General features: G+C 48.9%; 1 protein-coding gene across 1 annotated transcript; it reads left to right on the forward strand.

Annotated features, from left to right (window-relative positions):
* The first annotated feature begins 1,470 nt into the window (after positions 1-1,470).
* Positions 1,471-15,187, forward strand: ldhba (lactate dehydrogenase Ba). Its single transcript, XM_030113275.1, has 8 exons — positions 1,471-1,602; positions 13,080-13,216; positions 13,294-13,411; positions 13,477-13,650; positions 13,741-13,914; positions 14,031-14,148; positions 14,505-14,628; positions 14,717-15,187. Exons 2-8 carry the CDS (start codon positions 13,088-13,090, stop codon positions 14,882-14,884), a joined length of 1,005 nt encoding a protein of 334 aa, XP_029969135.1. The 5' UTR covers positions 1,471-1,602; positions 13,080-13,087; the 3' UTR covers positions 14,885-15,187.
* The last annotated feature ends 6,167 nt before the right edge of the window (positions 15,188-21,354 follow it).

Below are 21,354 nucleotides of genomic sequence, written 5' to 3' on the forward strand. Positions count from 1 at the left end.
CAGAATGATCAGTACAGCAGAGACAGAGCGCTTTATGGAGAGACGTGAAACTCTGACAATCATGAAATGTGGACACAGAAAGATGAAATGTGGAGAAAGGCATTTGAAAAGTGAGACCAGCAGTCAGAATAACGCTGAAATGTAAAGAACAGCCTGTCTGGAATATTGAGAAGTTGTGAGCCGTTCGGTTTCCCGGCTGCAGGGTGACCTCTGACCTCAGACTGTAAAGTAGGCCAGATATCTGAGCTCGCCTGGCGCTGCAGCGGCTCGCCTCTGGTAAACATTGACTGAACTCCCAGACGTTGACGGGTGAAAGTCCGGCGGAGGCCGGCTCCGCCCACTGGCCCGCTGATAAGGCAGACACCTGAGGAAGGTGAGTCCGCGGCGTGACCCTGATGAGGGAGACCGGAGTCACCCAGCCGGATCCAAGCACCACAAACAGAGTTTAGCAGCTCCATTAGCTCCACCGCTGTTGTTGTAGCGGAGAATGATTGAGCTGAGAGGGTTACGCTGTAAACCCGGAGAGTCCTGCTGCTGGACTCCACATCCCGTCTCGCTACAGTCCTGCAGGACAGAGGTCCTCTGGTCCACTGTGCCACTGATCGATCCCCGCCGTCCTGCGGTGGGCTTCATGTTTAGATTACACCGGACTGACGGCACAGTGTGTCCTGCAAACACTGGTTTTCACAATGAGAAAACACGAGACATGAAGGTCTGGAGCGGCCGTCCGCCGGTCTGCAAAACGAATCAGTACCAGAAAATCAAAGCTGCTGGACGTTTCCGCTGGTCCTGGACTCCTCGTGTCCTCCGATCATACAGGCTAGCTGTGCTTCACTTCCTGTCCATCCTCCATGTGGCGCTGTCTCCGTGACCCTATACTGATGGATTTAGCTCATCAGACACGGACACATGTCAGGTAGCAGGTAGAGGACAGGTACTCCTCACTTCCTGTCTGATGGCCGTCACACCCCTCCGATCTGAAGAGGAATTAAAGCAAGGAGAGTCACGGTGTTTTCCATATAAACCTTTATTCTGAATTTTGGAATGATTTAATTAGGATAAATTCATTCTGAACTGAGTAACGTCATGGAACCGTGGCCTTTCAGTGTTCTAATGTCGATTCAATTCACCCCAAAGGTGGTCACATTCACCCATTCAGCACACATTCACACACTTCCAGATGTGGTCTCAGTGTGAGGAGTTCCTCAGGGGTCCCTGTTGGTTCCCCGGTTGTTTCTCAGGACCCGCTGTTTTTTTGATCTGGTCCAGATGGTTCTTGGATCTGGTCCAGATGGTTCTACCTTCAGGTTCAGGTCTGTTCAGGCCTCCTGGAACCCGGACTCAGTGGGTATGGATGTTTCAGGGCCAGTGAAGCTGATCTGGATCAGTGAATCCAGATGAGGGGTTTGAACACGGTGACCTCTGGAGGAGGGGCGGGCGGCTGCGCTCCCCGCCCCGCCGCCGCTCCTCCCCCGGTCCTCCCCCGGTCCTCCCGCTCCTCCTCCTCCGCTCCTCTGCCTTCATCTCTCCTGCCGTCCGGACGCCGCTCGACCTTCTCCTGCTCCGGGACCACACCGCGGACCGTCTGCTCCAGTCCAGCCGGTGAGTGTGACCCTGCTCCGGCCCGGGGCCCGGGACCCGGGACCCGGGCGCTGCCCCCGGGTTTCTGGCCCGGTCCGGTCCTCCGCCCCCCTCCCTCCCCGCCGCTGCGTGCCGCCCGGCCTCTCTCTCATGGATGCTCGGAGGCTCCATGTTCTGTTAGCATCGCGGCTCGAGGCGCCGCCCGGCCCGGCCCGGCCCGGCCCGGCCCGGAGCGGAGCGGAGCGGAGCGGCTGCTGTCGGGCTGCTCTCCGGTAGAAGAGGCTCTGGATGCGGGCAGCCCCGTGTCCGGCCCGGCCCGGCCCGGGGGTTCGGGAGGGAGGCTCCTCGGAGTTGAGCTCCGCTCCGTCAGACCGAGTCCTGACTGAAGGTTTGGCTTCAGATGTGGTTTTATTGCCGCTTTATTGCTGTAAAGGAAGATTTAACGCTGGAATCGAGCTGAGGGATGAAGGACTGTTATGTAACTGCTGCAGGCCCGGCTCAGGACTCACATCCTGGGTGACCCCCCACCCTACACCCCCCTACACCACCTGCTCCCCAACACCTCCACTCCCTACACCCCCCCTCCACCCAGCTGTCCCCTCACAGAGACCCCCCCCCCCCCCCCCCCCGCCCCCTGGTGGACCCCCCCTCCTGCCTCCTTGCCCCCAGCCTCTCTGACCTTGATGGAGGGTCAGAGGTCAATCTGACCCGATAGGTGCAGCAGGCATGTGGAGGAGGTGGAGGAGGGGGGGTGGAGCTCGTCCTGTAACCAAGGTCAATCCTGTCCAGACCAGGACCCGGGGGGGTCTGAGTTCTCACAGAGCTGAGACAGTGAGATTTAAACTGTGGAGCCTGAAGCCGACCCGCTGCCTCTGAAACATGAGAACAAAACATGAGAATAAAACATGAGAGTTAAACTTCATCGGTGCAGCTTCAGCAGCAGCTTCTAGGAAAAGATCTGAAAGTTCTGAAAACTGATTCGTCTGGAGGGAAGTCTTTTATTCTGAAAGGCCACCGAGCGCATGTGAAGCTTTTCTCCGCCGCTGTGGTTTCACTGAGCAGAGGCGGCGTCTCCTCTGTTTGAATGTTCTGGACCCGGATCAGGATGCTGCTGTGGGGATTAGGTCCAGGTACCTGGATCCTGATCAGACCGGCTCTGTTCTGGAGATGAAACATGGTTCTCCGCTCTGGACCGGCGTGCGGTCCCTCCTGTCAGGAGGACGGCGGTCTCTGAACTCTGTGACCCTCATTGAGGATCTGAAGCACGGCGGCGGCAGCATCATGTAGGGATGCTGCTGGGCCGCCGGTCCTGAAGAAGACCTGGTCCAACAGGTACTGGAGATGCAGGCTGAGGGAGTCGATTTCCTGACAGGAACTCTGAGACTGGTCAGTCAGGTTTAGGATGTGATCCAGGACCAGGATGTGATCCAGGACCAGGATCTGATCCAGGACCAGGATCTGATCCAGGACCAGGACAGGTCCAGGACCAGGGCTGGTTTTCCTCCTGGTCTTTTCTGGCTGCTTGTTGTTCGTGTTGCTGCTGTTTTGGTCTGATTGGCTGGTGGCCCGGAACATTCCTGGGGTCAGACCCAGACCCAGACTCTGTCCCTGTTCCTGATGTGTGTCGTACCCCCCCCCCCCCCCCCCCCCCCCCCAGTCACCTGATAAAGCTGGAAGAGACCACGTGTTAGTTGAAATAGCTGCAGATGATCTGGACCGGGCTCTGAAGACAGATCCCCCAGACCCTCCAGACACCCCCCCCCCCCCCCCCCCCCCCCCCCCCCCCCCCCTCCCAGGCCCTGGGGGGTCAGGTGGGCTCTGGGTTTCCCCTCCAGGTTAATCTGTAGTGAAAGTTTAGATTGAACTGAGGACTGAGAGCAGAGCAGCTCACTGCGCTCTGCTCTCGTTTCCACTTCCCTGAACGTGTGCGATGGGGGAGGGGAGGGGGGGGGAGGGGGAGGGGGGAGGGGGTCTGGCCTACAACCAGAGCAGCAACAGGCGGAGACTGCCTGTCCTGCATGTCACCACGTGAACCAGCCCTCCACATCCTGTTTCTGCTCTCAATTCAACATCAGTCGGCGACAGCAGGACGCTTCAGTCAGACAGCTGCTCTGATGGTAATCTGATTACCTCTGTCCTCGTGGGACGCTGTCCTCGTGGGACTCTGTCCTCGTGGGACGCTGTCCTCGTGTCACTCTGTCCTCGTGGGTGTCTGTCCTGGTTCTGTTTCCTGCTGCAGTCTCACAGAACCTGTTGAAACACTCATAAACCCACGGAAGCTCCTGAGAACCGAGCTGTAAAGAGCAGCGTGGAAACTTTACTGCTGCTGTAAACTACTGTGTGTGTGTGTGTGTGTGTGTGTGTGTGTGTGTGTGTGTGTGTGTGTGTGTGTGTGTGTGTGTGTGTGTGTGTGTGTGTGTGTGTGTGTGTGTGTGTGTGTGTGTGTGTGTGTGTGTGTGTGTTGCTCCTCTGGGGTGTAGAGGGCAACGTGATGTGTGAACGACCCAGCTTTGTCTCAATCAATCTGTGATGAAGAAAAGAGATCGCACGCACAATGAAGCTGGGTTTAATTCACACGAGGAATTAGTTCTTCCACAACATACATCAGCAACAACAATGATCCAGATAACTGCTAAATGGCCTTAAAGAGTCCAAAAGTCCATGTGGCCATAGCTTACAAAACTAGACTAAACATCATCAAAATACATTACAATTTCACAACATATCATAACATCATGAACTTCAATACATTTTCTTTTAAACCACAATCATTTGATCATCAACAATTAATTACTCTTTTTAAACAGATTTTATATACAATGATTTTAAATTGTACAGTATTTATATTTTTAACAAATCAATGAAATCATATTTAACCAAAATCACCATGCTTCAATATCATGAACTAAGCATATGAGGCAGCAACAGCATTCAATATTCAAATGGCTGTTCTGTATTTAATACAGTTTCAATAGCAGTACTGGTATTTGGCCATAAACCATAAAATATGCACATTCAGGGACATATAAAACCCAGTTACATGCGTATTGTATGAAAAACCTTCCATAAAATGTTCTCAAATAATGTTCTCATGTGGTTCTTTGCACCAATACTGGTCTGGAGTAACTTATCTCCATGTTGCAGTTCCCTCATGCTTCACCAGTTAGCTTAGCAGGTTAGCTTCCAACACTGTTCATGTCACTCAAAACACTGACACTTCATTTTACTCTGCCTACTGAACACAATATTATCTCGAACATGTCACAAACCAGATAATATGCCTTATATGAGTGAACTTAGAGTATTTACCAACCTGTGATGAAGAAAAGAGATCGCACGCACAATGAAGCTGGGTTTAATTCACACGAGGAATTAGTTCTTCCTCTGTGGTGCGTCCTCCTATCAACATCAGTGCGCGATACGCGCCATCTACTGGGTATCATGGGGATCGCATCTCACTCAACAGAGCTGAAATTTGAACCACTGAGTACATGAAATTAAACAAAAAGTTTTATGGGGTGTCTGCTTTTAACACACCTTTTTAGAGAACCATTTCCATCTTTGAACAAACTTACTTATTCTATCTTTTAACAACTATTTTCAAGCCTCTACACTCTCCCCTACTTAAAATAAATGTCTCCTGACATTTCACGTTTTAGGGCAACTTAGTTTACGAGAGTGTACCAGTTGTAAACAAAAGGTTGGTTTTGGATTTGGCATGGATAAGCCATAAGGTTCTGAGGTATTGGCACAGAAGTGGGAAGTAGGAGCGATCTTACACCTGCAGTCCATGGTTGGTACGATGGTTGTCCCAAGGAGTCATAAGTCAATCTTTCTGCTGGTTGAGCTCTCCTTTGTGACCTTCTAGGCTCATACTGTCCTCCATCATGTCCATCCATTTCCTCAATCCGTCTTTGTTCCTCCTGCAGCAAAACTGGTTCAGCCATTTGCTCCTCAACAACCTGCTGTTCAGGCACAGATTCTGGTCTCACTGGTGGGCGAAATTCTCTCGCTGTGGCATTGAGTCTGTGTTGATTTTGAGGATTTTGTACAGGTGTGACAGGTACTGGTTGCTGAGTGTTTTGGTTTTGAACATTTTGCTGAGGATTTATGAAACCGTATATTGGGATTTTACTCCGGAGATTGTAACGATAAGAGTAGTCTTCATCCTCCGAGTCGTTACTCTCTGTTTCATTGTGGTCTGTAGTAGTCTCGATTCTTCTGTCTCTTTTCGGTTTTGTCGTTTTGACTACAGGCAGCTCTTCTTCCAAAGGTAAATCATTTACTGGCAATAACAAGTTTCTGTGTAACACTCTCATCACTTTACTGCCTCTCTCTGCTTGTACTTTGTAGACGGGTCCATCACCTACTCGCTCAACAACACGGTGTACTTCTGATTCCCAGTAGGCACGTAATTTTCCCGGACCTCCTCTTTCAGAGAGATTCCTAACCAGGACTCTGTCGCCTGGTTGGAGAGTGACACCTTTCATGCGTTTGTCATATTGCTTTTTGCCTTTGCCTGAAGATTTTTGACTGTTCTCTGCAGCGATTTTATAGGCAACACGCATCCTATCAGCCCACTTTTTAGCATAGGTCTGATGGTTGTGTTTCTCTGTCTCGTTTGTTTGAAAAAGTAGGTCTACCGGCAACCGAGGAGCTCTGCCGTACAAGAGGAAGAATGGCGAGTATCCTGTCGACTCATGTCTCGTGCAATTGTAGGCATGGACAATTTGTGGGAGATGTTCCTTCCAGTCACTTTTCTTTTCCTCCTGTAGAGTGCGAAGCATTTGGAGTAAAGTACGATTCAGGCGCTCCACCGGGTTGCACTGTGGATGGTATGGTGTGGTTCGTGAGTGAGCGATTCCTGAGAGCTGTTGCAATTTTTGGAAAAGATTGTTCTCAAACTCACGTCCCTGATCATGGTGTAACTTTTCGGGGTACCCAAAACGTGGTATAAAATCTTGGAATATCTTCTCAGCAGCTGTTTTGCCTGATTTATTCCTAGTAGGGTACGCTTGCGCGAAGCGAGTAAAATGATCTTCAAGTACTAAGATGTATTCATACCCCCCTTTACTTGGTTCAAGATGCAAGTAGTCAATAGAGACTAACTCAAAAGGAGCGTTGGTTGTGATTGATCCCATAGGAGCTCTCTGGGGAACGTTTGGTCGTTTTTGTTTGATGCACAGACATTTTTTTGAGACATAATCTTCGATTTCTTGTTGCATATTCGGCCAATAAAAACGTTCACGGGCCAGATGAATCACTTTATCACTACCGACATGACCCATATCGTCGTGTAGACTTCTTAACACTATTGGTTTTAACTGTTCTGGAAGGACAAGCTGTTTGTGGTGCTCTGTTTTTCTGTACAGTAGTCCATTGTCAACTTCCAGCTTGTTCCACTCATACAGTAATCTCCTTGTTTGTTTACTCATTGTCCGTTTGTCTTTCTCGTTAGGTGTCCAGCTCTTGAGTTTGAGTGAGATTACCTCCTTGATAGACTCATCTTCTTGTTGAGCAGCTTTAATGTCTTTTGGAGTCATGCTCAAAGTGCTTTGTGCTGGCTCATTTTTTTCACTGGAACTCAGTTGTAGTGCAGCTACCCAGGGCACATCGTTGTTTTGGACGGCCTTACTTCCCTGCCACACCGCAAACACTACATCTGGTAAAACGTTCTCTGTGTACTCACTCATCTGTTGTTGGAGATCCAATGGGTATCTGGACAACATGTCGGCATCTGCATTCCTTCTCCCCGGTCTATACTTGATATCAAAATGGAAGTCTGCTAACTCCCCAACCCACCTATGCCCCACTGCGTTTAACCTTGCGGAACTGAGAACATAGGTTAATGGATTGTTGTCTGTATAGACTGTGAAAGTCGGAGCGTAATACAGGTAGTCACGAAACTTATCACAGATGGCCCATTTGAGTGCGAGGAACTCAAGTTTACCAGAATGTAAGTGATAGTTTTTCTCAGCAGGTGTGAGAGTCCGAGAGCCATAGCCAATCACTCTGAGTTTGTTGTCTTGTTTCTGATATAAGACAGCTCCCAAGCCTTGGTTGGACGCATCTGTATGTAATACAAATGGAAGATCAAAATTAGGATAGGCTAGAATGGGAGGATGGGTCAGAATGTCCACAAACTTTGACACAATGTCCTGATGTTCACTTGTCCAAGTTATGGGTGTTCGAGAAGGAAGTTGGTTTTTGTTTCCTTTCTTTACTTGTCCTTTCCCTCTTTTTGGTGTTGATTTGTTTTCACAATTTGTATCAGGGCTCTGGAGCAGTTCAAACAACGGTCTCGCCAGTCTTGAGAAGTCTTGAATGAATGATCGATAGTAGCTGAGGAAACCGAGCAATGTTCTGAGCTCTCCGACTGTGCAGGGTTTCTTTTCTTTTAGAGCGATCACAGCATCCAAATCTTTCGGGTCAACCTGGACCCCTTCGCCAGACACAAGCCTACCAAGGTAGCGTATTTGTTTTTTAAACAGTTCGCACTTAGCTGGACGAAGTTTTATGCCATGTTGTCGCATTTTACACAGGACTTGTCGAAGATGATCTACATGTTGCTCAAAGGTTTTAGAGTAGCAAAGTACATCATCTAAGTAAGGCACGCAGCACTCATCTCGAATCCCTTCTAACACTTCCTCCATACACCTTTGGAATGCGGCCGGTGCGTTTGTAAGACCGAAAGGAACCCGCACCCATTCGTACAAACCCCAGGGCGTGCTAAAAGCAGTTAAGTGCCGTGACTCCTCACTCACAAAACCCTGATGATATGCGCTGCCCTGGTCCAAGATGGAAAACCAGGTATTTCCTCCGAGACTGTCCAAGAGATCTTGTATCCGTGGCAACGGATGTCTGTCCGGTACAGTTTTCCGGTTGAGCTCGCGAAAATCAACACATAAGCGCAAAGCATTGTCCTTTTTACGCACACACACCACCGGTGACGAATGGGCTGAAACTGATTTTCGGATCCAACCCCTGTTCAAAAGGTTGTGAACATACTCTTTTACCTCTTTGTAGAGTGGTCGGGGAATCGAGTTGTAACTCTTTTGCACGGGTGTGTTGTCAGTGGTGTTGATTTTTAGCTGCAGTCCAGGAATACATCCAATATCCCCGTCTTCACGAGCAAAAATATCAGACTGCTCATAGAGCATTTGGCGAACAACTTTTTGATCATTTTCTGAGAGATGATTTAAATCGACATTTGGATGCCATCTCAGATGTGAAGGAGCTGTATTGAAAGTCTCTTCTTCTTCACTTTGACTGTCATCTGACACTTGAGCTGTACAACAGTATGACTGGTTGGCTGGTTTGGCATTTTCAGGACAAAGATTAACAGGTTTGTATTCAGAAACGTCTTCAATGAATCCTAACAAGGTTTTAGGATTTAGGAAAATGTCATGTTTGGTTGCATTTTGGATTGGGATTTTAACAGTCTTTGTAGCACCAGGGGGTACATCAATGAGAGCTGGAAATAACTCCAATCCATCAGGTATGTTGCTTTTCAAAGATGGTTCGAAAAACATTTCACCTCCACTCGAAAATGATCTGATGTGACACTTTACCATACAGATTTGGTTACTGCGAACCGTGAGTCCTTTTTTTCCAACTTTCACGACTTCACTTTCTGGTTCACTTTCAGTCGATTTGGTGTGAACAGCAGAGATAAGTGACTCAACATTACACTTCTGAACTTTAAGAGTCTCTGATAGCAAGTCCACTAAGTTTATATTGTCACTTTGTTCACTGTTTCCCATTATTATTTCTTGGATGACATTGAAGCCCAGCAGGGGAGTGGTTACACTTTGCTGGCTGACAAGCATTGGAACATACAAGGACACAGAGCCATGTTGGGAACTTGTGATCTTGAGTAGAACTTCAATCCACCCTTCAAAAGGAACGTCCGTCCCATTTGCTGCAGTGACTTTGAGTGGATGATCTGAAAGTAAAGTCTCAAGCGGCTGTATTTTCACATTTGGTAACGCTGTTTGTACCCATGACTTTTCAACAATGCTCACTTGTGCTCCGCTGTCCAATAGCATCTGTAGTTTTTCTCCATTTAACAGACAGTTTATCATACACCTACCACCTATTAACTGTGCCACACGCTTTTTATTGGTCACACTGTGTGTTTTCTGAGACGTGGTAGTAGATGGTGCTTGATCTGATTTCAGTCTCTCGCTGTTGTGGGACGCCGATGATGTCGTCACTGGTGGTCCCTCCCCAGCGACCTCCTGGAGTTTCCCGACACACTGCTCTTCTGGAGGCAGCCGATGGCTCGATGCCCCTCCTTTCCGCATTTGAAACAATGAGTGCAATGTTCAGTTTCTTGAGCAATACACTTCTGGCACTTCCCTTTGACATCAGGTTTTGGAGCTGGCTGTTTTGAGGCAGGTACTGTGGGACGAGTGTTTTCAGTTACTGCACTGACCATTGGAGTTAGGGCCTTTTCTAAACTTTTAGTTAGAGAGGACACCTGTGCCGTCAGCTCTTGTATAGCAGCACGGTTAGCTTGGACTTCAGTTTGTATTTTTACAGAACTTTTGTCTTTTTCTGCCTGAGCTACATTTGCGTTCACAGTTTTTGATTTTTGGCTTTGTCCCAATCTGTTCTGTCTCTCTGCGTCTTCAATAACAGCTTTTGTGATCAGCTCCAAAATGGAGTCATCTGTGACACTTGAATCTGTGATGTGAGGTTTTAAGTCTCGTCTGACATAAGAGCATTTCTCATTGATACCTTGATACAGTGAATGAAGGAAAACACCTTGTACCAACTGCTTGTCATAATGAAACCCACGGCTGTTCTTTGATGCAATCAGCACACGTTGTTTAAGACCCATTAGTCTATACATGAACTGCTGAGGTGTTTCTTTATCATACTGCTTAGCGTTGCTTAGTTCCTGAAATAATTCAGTGCTACTTTTCTCACGCAGGTGTGCCTTCAAGAAACGTTTTAACTCTGCTACAGTCAGCGTATCTTTGGTGACAAGCATGTCTTTGAAGGTACCAGGCTTGATTATCTTAAACACCGTTCTAATAACTTCAGCCTCTGTGAACCCTTCAGCAAGACCTTCATCAATCTGTTTACACAACACATTGTAACTTAAATCAGAGTCAAAATCAGAGATCTGACCACCATGAATCTTGTATTCCCTGTGTGGTAACAGTGACTTGAGTTCAGACAGCTTGACCAAACCTGTTACAGGGTCAGCAACTACTGATGGTGAGGATGACTTCACGGTTGTTACTGTGGATGCAGCTGCCTCTCTGGTCTCACTCACAACAGGAACCTCTTCCACATCTGGAGTACTCACAGCATTTTCTCCCCCAGTTGCCATGGGTGACTGTAGTTGTTCGATGAGGTCGCGGAAAGCGAGCAAGTGAGACATCCCCTGGTCCTCGAGACTTCTCAGTTGTGGACTTCTCAGAAAGTCCACAATGAAGTCGAAGAGTTCCACTTCGGGCGATTCTGCACTTGGAAAATCCTCGTCCACGTCATCTTTTAACGACTCAGCCAGCTTGTAGAGAACATCTCTGTTGTGGGCACTGGTTAACTGGGTAAGCGCTTGCTGGATCTCCCATCTCAGGTCACGTAGTGCTGCCATCTCTGGTTACCTGGATTCTGTCGCTGGTGTCATCGGCTCAGGAACAGGTGATCAGCTTCCCTTGGTTCTGCAATGATTAGTGCCGGACAGTCAGTGGCACTAATCCCGGACGAGCCCCCAAAATTGTTGCTCCTCTGGGGTGTAGAGGGCAACGTGATGTGTGAACGACCCAGCTTTGTCTCAATCAATCTGTGATGAAGAAAAGAGATCGCACGCACAATGAAGCTGGGTTTAATTCACACGAGGAATTAGTTCTTCCACAACATACATCAGCAACAACAATGATCCAGATAACTGCTAAATGGCCTTAAAGAGTCCAAAAGTCCATGTGGCCATAGCTTACAAAACTAGACTAAACATCATCAAAATACATTACAATTTCACAACATATCATAACATCATGAACTTCAATACATTTTCTTTTAAACCACAATCATTTGATCATCAACAATTAATTACTCTTTTTAAACAGATTTTATATACAATGATTTTAAATTGTACAGTATTTATATTTTTAACAAATCAATGAAATCATATTTAACCAAAATCACCATGCTTCAATATCATGAACTAAGCATATGAGGCAGCAACAGCATTCAATATTCAAATGGCTGTTCTGTATTTAATACAGTTTCAATAGCAGTACTGGTATTTGGCCATAAACCATAAAATATGCACATTCAGGGACATATAAAACCCAGTTACATGCGTATTGTATGAAAAACCTTCCATAAAATGTTCTCAAATAATGTTCTCATGTGGTTCTTTGCACCAATACTGGTCTGGAGTAACTTATCTCCATGTTGCAGTTCCCTCATGCTTCACCAGTTAGCTTAGCAGGTTAGCTTCCAACACTGTTCATGTCACTCAAAACACTGACACTTCATTTTACTCTGCCTACTGAACACAATATTATCTCGAACATGTCACAAACCAGATAATATGCCTTATATGAGTGAACTTAGAGTATTTACCAACCTGTGATGAAGAAAAGAGATCGCACGCACAATGAAGCTGGGTTTAATTCACACGAGGAATTAGTTCTTCCTCTGTGGTGCGTCCTCCTATCAACATCAGTGCGCGATACGCGCCATCTACTGGGTATCATGGGGATCGCATCTCACTCAACAGAGCTGAAATTTGAACCACTGAGTACATGAAATTAAACAAAAAGTTTTATGGGGTGTCTGCTTTTAACACACCTTTTTAGAGAACCATTTCCATCTTTGAACAAACTTACTTATTCTATCTTTTAACAACTATTTTCAAGCCTCTACATGTGTGTGTGTGTGTGTGTGTGTGTGTGTGTGTGTGTGTGTGTGTGTGTCAGTTTCACTTTTCAGGGGCTCATTAAGAACGTTTAGAGAAAAACCACCACAGTGTTCTGTAGAGAACCAGTCTCAGGTCAGAGGTCAGGGGTCAGGACTTTAACACAGAGGACCTGCAGGACTAGACTGGCCCACAGCTGAAGAGTTAAACTCCCGACCCAGGACTACAGGTTAAATGACAGACCCTGAACCAAGCAGTGAAACCTCTGAGGACCGACCCCGGGACCGACCCCGGGACCGATCCCAGGACCGATCCCGGGACCGATCCCGGGACCGATCCCGGGACCGATCCCGGGACCGATCCAGGGACCGACCCCGGGACCGATCCCAGGACCGATCACGGGACCGATTCAGGGACCGATCCCTGCTGATCCCGGTCCTGGGTGATGTGGATGAGCAACGCTCTGCTGGTCTTGATGTTTGTTGATTACTCAGTTCCTGTGATCAGACCAAAGGGAGTATCTAAACGTGCAGTGACTGGATGGAGGTCCCTCAGTGGACCCTCAGTGGACCACCGTCTCATGTCCCCCCTGTCCCCCCACCCCTGTGTCTCCCTGCAGCTGCCATCATGTCTTCAGTCCTGCAGAAGCTGATCAGTCCTCTGGCCGGGACCCCCGCCGAGCCCCCCAGGAACAAGGTGACGGTGGTGGGGGTGGGCCAGGTGGGCATGGCCTGCGCCGTCAGCATCCTGCTGCGGGTGAGACCTCCACACCGTCTCCTGGTGTCCGGCTGGGACCGCATGTTCTAGATGATCCAGAACGTGTCTCTGAGCAGGACCTGTGTGACGAGCTGGCCCTGGTGGACGTGATGGAGGACCGCCTGAAGGGGGAGATGATGGACCTGCAGCACGGCAGCCTGTTCCTCAAGACCTCCAAGATCGTCGCCGACAAAGGTGAGTCCGGGCGGGGCCCGTCTGGAGGACCCCGGTCCTGATCCCGCTCTGCCCCCCCCCCCCAGACTACGCCGTCACTGCCAACTCCCGCCTGGTGGTGGTCACAGCGGGGGTCCGTCAGCAGGAGGGCGAGAGCCGCCTCAACCTGGTCCAGAGGAACGTCAACGTCTTCAAGTCCATCATTCCCCAGATCATCAAGTACAGCCCCAACTGCACCCTGATCGTGGTGTCCAACCCGGGTAACACACACACTTACACACACTCACACACACTCACGCTCTCACCCTGACCTCCCTGACCTCCCTGACCTCCCTGCTCTCGGCCTCCAGTGGACGTCCTGACCTACGTGACCTGGAAGCTGAGCGGTCTGCCCAAGCACCGCGTCATCGGCAGTGGGACCAACCTGGACTCGGCCCGCTTCCGCTACCTGATGGCCGAGCGCCTGGGGATCCACGCCACCTCCTTCAACGGCTGGGTGCTGGGCGAGCACGGAGACACCAGCGGTGAGTTCCCCGCCGCGGAACCACGGCAGAACCACAGCAGAACCCCTCAGAACCCCTCAGAACCCCCCAGAACCCCCCAGAACCCCCCAGAACCGGCCTGTCCCTGACTGTTTCAGTCCCGGTCTGGAGCGGAGCCAACGTGGCCGGAGTCAACCTGCAGAAGCTCAACCCGGACATCGGTACCGACGCCGACAAGGAGCAGTGGAAGGCCACACACAAGGCTGTGGTGGACAGGTACGCACGCACGCACGCACGCACGCACGCACGCACGCGCACGCACGCACACACACGTGCAGGCTTGCTTCTGACCCGGGTCTTCGTTGAGGCTGCTGTCGGGACACATGGAGTCCATTGAGGAGCTGGAAGGCTTCATTTTCTGGGCGAGTCTTCGTCAGCCAATCGCAGCTCAGGGGCGGAGTCAGCTCTGAGGCTGAAGCTGAACCCTGGTTTGACTGCAGTCAGTCTGTGGGAGTCACTGTGATGAGTTCAGAGCTTTATGGTCCAGATCGAGACGTTTCAGAGCTTTATGGTTCTGATCAAGACTTTTGATTGCGTGTCCTGATCCCTGACCCCTGACCCCTGACCCCCAGTGCCTACGAGGTGATCAAGCTGAAGGGTTACACCAACTGGGCCATCGGGCTGAGCGTGGCCGACCTGACGGAGAGCATCGTGAAGAACATGAGCCGCGTGCACCCGGTGTCCACCATGGTCAAGGTCAGACTCGCGCGCGCACACACACACACACACACACACGGCCGCTCAGACAGGGCGCTGACCCCGTGTGTGTGTGTGTGTGTTTCAGGACATGTACGGCATCGGGGAGGAGGTCTTCCTGTCTCTGCCCTGCGTTCTGAACAGCAGCGGCGTGAGCAGCGTGGTCAACATGACCCTGACCGGCGAGGAGGTGGCCCAGCTGAAGAAGAGCGCCGACACACTGTGGGGCATCCAGAAGGACCTGAAGGACCTCTGAACACACACACACACACACACACACACTCACACACTCCTGTTGTAGCGCTCTCCTGTGTAGACTCCACTCTGAAGGAGCTGTTCCGTCTCCCTCCCTCCTCTCGGCTATCGTTACTGTTGGTGTTAGCAGACGTGTTCCTGTAGTGTGTTTGGACTCCTGTGACCGGTGTCAGTATGAGCAGAACCAGAACCAGAAGCGGCCCGGAGCGAGGCGGGGGGGTCACTGAGGGGAGGAAACACGACGCTGCCGCTCACTGAACTGTCACAGCGACTTGATGTTCAATAAAGCTGAACCTGGTGTGAAGAGCAGCGTGTCGGCTGTTTCAGTGGGTCCACTGGGACTCAAGTACTGCACTACTGCACTACTCAACTACTGCACTACTGCACTACTGCACTACTCAACTACTGCACTACTCAACTACTGCACTACTGCACTACTCAACTACTGCACTACTCAACTACTGCACTACTGCACTACTGCACTACTCAACTACTGCACTACTGCACTACTCAACTACTGCACTACTGCACTACTACACTGCTACTGAACGACTGAACTACTCAACTATTGGACTACTACTGAACTACTCAGCGACTGAGCTACCAGTTACTCAACCACTAAACTACTGAACGACTCAACTAATGAACGACTGAACTACTGAACAACCAATGACTCAACGACAGCTAATGAACGACTGAACTACAGACTCATCCCATCCTGCAGGATTCATAGTTTTGAGTTAACGGTGCAGATGTTCTCCCACATCATTAAATCTCACTTATATTTTATTTCTCATTAAAATATAACACACACACACACAAACACACACAGGAAACAGCACTCTCCCCCCTCAGATGTTTCCAGTGACTTACAGGAAGTCATTCGTTGAAACCGGATGTGGCAGGATGCTCAGAGCCTCTCCTGTGGCTTTACACAGGATATAAAGAGTGTTTGACTCCAGCTCAGTCAAAGCGCTGCAGCGCCCCCTCCTGGGGGTTTAAAAGACATGAAACAGTCACGAGCTGTAATCCTGTACTTCCTGCAGGGCTTCATTCAGTATCACACGATTCCACTTACACTGAACATTGTTATATTTAAATCATTAATGAAAACTTTGATTCATCACAGTCACGTTTCAGACTTTTATTTTCCATTTCCATAAATATGGCTTAAATTACAAACGTTTCTTTGCGCGTTCAGGTGGAGATCTTTGACATTCATGGGTGCAGAACCGCAGAGGACATGCACCAGTTTACTTATATTTTATTTACAAAACGTGTTTCAAGGAATGTCTTTGGACAAAACAGCACAAAGTAAAAGCGGAAAATCTAGCATTGAGAATTGTAGAAGACTAGAGCCAAGAAATACTCCGAGTTTGAGAATCAGTTGTAGAGTCACTCATGAAACTAATGTACAACAGTCCAGAAGTTCTGTCAGAAGCAGACAGTGGAGATGTGGCTGCAGTTTCAAACTCCTATTAAAGACACGGACTGGGAGGCGTCTCCGGGTGGACTCTGGCGCACGGACGGAGAAAGCGGTGAACAGGGCCGCGAGCCGGACTCCGATCCACACATCCGGCACCAGGTTTGTGACGGTGTTCTGACGGGACTTTGTGGCCGAGCCGATCCACGTGGACCGTTAGCGGGCATTAGAAGAGGATGTTCGGCTCCTGAATAACTTCACCAAGAGTGATCGGCACCCCATCCCACACATCAGGATTTGTCGGTCCACCCGGCGGGGAAAGTAATCTGGACTTGGTGAGGGGCTACCACCAGGTCCCGGTCCACCCCCAGGACATGGCCAAGACTGCAGTGATCACTTCTTTGGATTTGAGTTCCTGTGGATGCCGTTTGGACTCCCAGGTGCAGCACAGACCTCCCAGCGGCTGATGGACTCTGTTGAGGCGGCTGTTGTTCCTGTTTGTGTGCCTGGATGACATCCTGGTGGCCAGCGCCTCGGCCGAGGAGCGCCTGTCACACTTGCGACAGCTCTTCGGGAGGCTTATCACGGACTGATCATTAATCCGGACAAATGCCGGTTCGGGCTCTTGGAGACCGAGTCCCTGGGTCATCATGTCTGCTAAGGTGGAGGCGACTGCTGCTTTTCCTCGTCCTCGCACCATCAGGTCCCTGCAGGAGTTCCCTGGCATGGTGAACTTCTACAACCGCTTTATCGCACAAGCGGCCCACCTAATGCTTCCCCTGTATGAGGCTCTGAGGGCTGTGAAGGCTCAGCAGGACGTGGACTGGACCCCGGAGAGGATCCTGGCATTTCAGGGGGCGAAGGCCACGCTCTCCGACACCGCTGTGCTGGCGCAGCCCTCACCAGCAGCGCCGGTCGCACTCACCACGGACGCCTCGGACTACGCCGTGGGTGCGATCTGTGAGCGGTGGGTGGGCGGAGCCTGGCAGCCTCTCGCATTTTTCAGCAAGCAGTTGTGTGACAGAGAGGAAATACAACACATTTGACCGAGAACCTTGGCCCTTTTCCTCGCCATACGCCACTTTCGGTTCCTGCTGGAGGGGCAGTGGTTCATGACTTTCGTAGACCATAAACCCCTCGCCTTCGCCGTGTCCAAGACCACAGAGGTCTGGTCGTGGACGGGACGGGACTCCTGCCAGGGGAGGAGCTCTGTTGTTCTGATGTTGGAACATTATTAGAGCAGATATCCAGCAGACTAAAACGCTCTCCTGGGCTCTGAGCACTGCTGCACAGCTGCAGATCAGAACCTGGCCAGTCCCTGTGTGCATGTCTCAGATCTGTCCTCCATTTGGGAGGGAGCCGTATAATCCGCCTCCTCCAGGACGCTGGTAAACCAGCATTAAACGTGGAGCGCAAACGATGAGTGCAAATATGATTGACTGAAAAAAACCCACATGAACTGGACCACTGAAAAATCCTCCTCTCCCTTCAGTCTGAGCCCGGTCCGTCATCCACCGGGGTTTCTCTACTGGGGTTGGTTTTGTGTTGTTTAGCTACTGTAGCGAATGATTCTTGGCACATTGGTTAATGCACAACATCGTGCCTTGTACTTGAGAATTTGCTCTGGTGTTAGCCAGTATTCACCGTTACTGTGAACGTCAATCTGGCTTTATGTGGAGCAGACATGTTTCTGCCAATGTCAGATTAATGTTGGGCGTTTCAGATAACGCTGAGTTCATTTGTGATGATAGTTCTATCCTGGTTTTAGATTCCTATGAAACCTTTGACTCTTCACAGCATGACTTTATAATGTCAACGCTAAACAAGTTTGGTTTTGGTCAGTTCTTTTATAAATCAGTTCAAACTTCATCCACTAATGGAAGCAGCTCTGTTAAATAAAGCAGTTCACTTCACCCGGGTTTCCCTGAACCGTGGAGCCTGAACAGGGCGAACTTCTCCTTTAGGCTGCTCAGTTTCTTAACTTACGTATTAAAAACAGCTCATCTTAAAGGAATTAGCACTGAAAGCAGCTGAATTGTAATCAGTCAGCTGGCAGACGACACTGCCTTGTTTCTTGTTTCTTAAAATTTATTCTACTCAGTGATTTGTTCATGATATTGAGTCAGGAAGAAAGTCTGCTGCCGACCACACAACTTTTCTTTTAACCAACAAAATCAAAAGTTTCTCTGAAGCTGCTCCACAGATTCTTTCCAACACAGCTTTAAACAGGACATCGATGTCAACTGTTCTTCCTGTGGTTCACATCTGGAATTCATCCGACATTTATTTTGGTCCTGTGAACACTGTAAATGCAAACAATGACATGACTTAGATGTAAATAGTATATTCAACTTAATTCATGCTAGTTTTTAAGTTTACTTTGTTTCTTCAAGTTTTCAGTACTTTTTCCATGCTTACTTGTTCCACTCAGTGATATTTACTTGACTCTTCTGAGTGTGTGGCACAGTTTGTGACCATTTCCGCTTGGCGCGCCTTTACCAACGAAGAAGAACGAGGCATTAACATGCCAGCTGTTGAAGCGGTGCAGACAGCCCAATGCGACAGGCTGGCCTTGATTCCGGCTTTTGTTTGTAATTTGAAAGTCCGGACTCCCGATGAAGACGTGGTGTTGGGGAGGTTCTTGTAAAGCCACCAAGCTTTAATCTGGAACGTTTCAGCCAAAGTCGACCTCTAATGACTGTTGGTGCTGTTTGCAAATACGGACACAAAAAACAGTAAATAATAAATAATGGTTTTCATAAAGCTATTTTTGGGAGTTATTATTTTTAAAGGTCCATTAAGGAGTTTGCACGTTTTATGCGAAACAGCGCCCCCTGCAGGCCTTGGATGTAATGCAGCTTAGTGAAAAACTCGTGCCTGTGGCTCGCGTGCACGGAAGAGGGGAACTCCTTCCTCGCTCGTTTAGCAGCGCTCCAGTAAAATGTAAGTGTCTTCTACCTGGTGGAGTCTGTGTGGAGCTGCAGTGCTAGAAGCCAGTCTGTTCTGACTTTCTGGAAGATCCTGCTCAGTTGTTGCTCACTAAGCATCTGGCGGAGTAATGGCGGACAAAGCGAAACTTAAGGAAATCAGGCCAGCCGGAGCGCGCATTACCTCACATCATCACAAATTCTCTCCAAAAAAACGCTGGAGCCGGACCGGCACTGTGACTTTCAAGTGACAGTTTAGCGCTGTTAGAGGTACTGGTAATGAATATGTCAGGGCACGCTGTACACACCATTAAAAATGTGTAACATGTTTATGGAGGAAAATAAGTATTTTTAAGGTTGTAAAACTCCTTAATGCACTTTTAAGTAAGCTGAACTAAGGTACATGAAGTGCATTTTATTTAGTATTAAAGCTAGGGTTGGCGATTTGAATGAGATACATTTTTCTAAATACTGGTTAAAATGATCTTTATGACCCGATGGGAAAATATTCATAGTGTGTTTTTAAAGTAGTTTGGAAAATATCTGCTCTCTGCAGCAGGAGTAAAACGGGAAAAACAGCAACCAATCGTCTTGAGGGGACACCTTTTTTTAAACCAACCAAATCCCTTCGCCGTTCGACCTGCCCCCTGCGCGTACATGTACGCGTGCACTGACCCTGGTTCAGTGCGGCGTAGAAGGACGGAGCGTCGTTGCAGAATGGCGGAGAAGAATGTTTGGGGGTTTACTTACTGTTGAGTGCGCCATACCTTGGCGTTGTGCAAATAAAGAAAAACGAAGAAACGAAGCGCTGAGGACAGGTTACGCCAGGAACGCGGAAGCGCCGTGCGCGCCGCGAACGTCTCCGCTCCCAACGGGAGCTCCTCCAACGAGGTGGGAGCTGGGCGGAGCTAGCTTGGCGAAGCCTTGGGGAGATGCTAGATGCTAACGCTAGCTTTCCAAGATCGCCAACCCTAGCTTTAAGTACCACTCACACAGTGTTTGAAGTCCATGTAAAAATATTACCAGTAGCACGGTTGCTCAGCAGTTAGTGCTCTTGCCTCACAGTCAGAAAGTCATGGGTCCGATCCCGGAGCATGTGACAATTTGTTTGGTGGAATATGTTAATTTGACTCAAGGAATTTTAAGTTAAAAAAACTTGGTTGGAAGTTAACATTACTGAGATGCTTTCAGTAGGCCTGGGCAATTATATGATCGTGATTGGTGATCGTGATTAATTTCCAGTTGATCACGGTGATCAGCTGTGAGCACGTTTACTCGATCAGACATGGCAGAAATGTGCGTGACCACAGCCAATCACAGTCGACTTTTTCCTGCTCAACTTCCGCCTGTAAGTTGTTTGAGAAGTAAACAGATGGAGCTGAGTGGAGCCGAGGGCAGCGAAGCAGAGGAAGTCAGCCATGCCTCGGCGTTATCCTCTGAAGATGAGGCTGCTGCTGACAGGAAAGGCTGCTCCACGCCGCACCGCTGCGAGCTCACCGCTGCTAGCTCACCACTGCTAACACACCGATCCGCAAGGAATCTGGTCTTTTGAGTCCAGGAACTACTGGTGATACAGTTTAACTAACAATGGTTCAGTTCTTCTCTTTTACTGGAAATGACGGTGCATTGCATCATTGAACATTTTACCACGTCTTGCCGCTGACACTCTTCTTCTAACAACACACAGAGAGAGCCTGCAGCGGCTGCAGCGCCGTTCTTCTTCTGTAGTGTCTGTAAAATAAGGCTGAACATGCAAACAGCACACCTAGTGGCATGAAGTGCAACTGCAGTCATGGCGTCGGCTGTGGCCGTGGTCTGAATGAGGATCTCCCTGAGTTTATTCCAAATGTTTCAGAAACCAGAATATTTATCTTAACATGAACATTGACTGCACGTAAACGTAGCCAGCGTCGTCTTTTCAGGCCACTGCACCATACGAGCAACATTCTAAGAGGAGAAAAATGATTAATTTTGTCTATTTTTTTTATATTATTGTAGTTATGTATTGTTACATTTTAAGTCTAATCTGTCCAATCTAGATTATTTAAATTCTGTACATTTGATGCAAGCATTAATGATGGCAGCAGCATATTTAGCATCAGAACTTGAAAATAATGTTTC

Source organism: Salarias fasciatus, chromosome 17, assembly GCF_902148845.1.
Source record: "Salarias fasciatus chromosome 17, fSalaFa1.1, whole genome shotgun sequence".
In the NCBI taxonomy this organism is placed as follows: domain Eukaryota; kingdom Metazoa; phylum Chordata; class Actinopteri; order Blenniiformes; family Blenniidae; genus Salarias; species Salarias fasciatus.

Excerpts from the sequence above, each read along its gene's own strand:
- ldhba (XM_030113275.1), top strand. The coding sequence starts at position 13,088 with ATGTCTTCAGTCCTGCAGAAGCTGATCAGTCCTCTGGCCGGGACCCCC. Across the intron at positions 13,651-13,740 it reads GATCGTGGTGTCCAACCCGG|TGGACGTCCTGACCTACGTG; the intron begins GTAACACACACA and ends CTCGGCCTCCAG. Across the intron at positions 14,629-14,716 it reads CGGTGTCCACCATGGTCAAG|GACATGTACGGCATCGGGGA; the intron begins GTCAGACTCGCG and ends TGTGTGTTTCAG.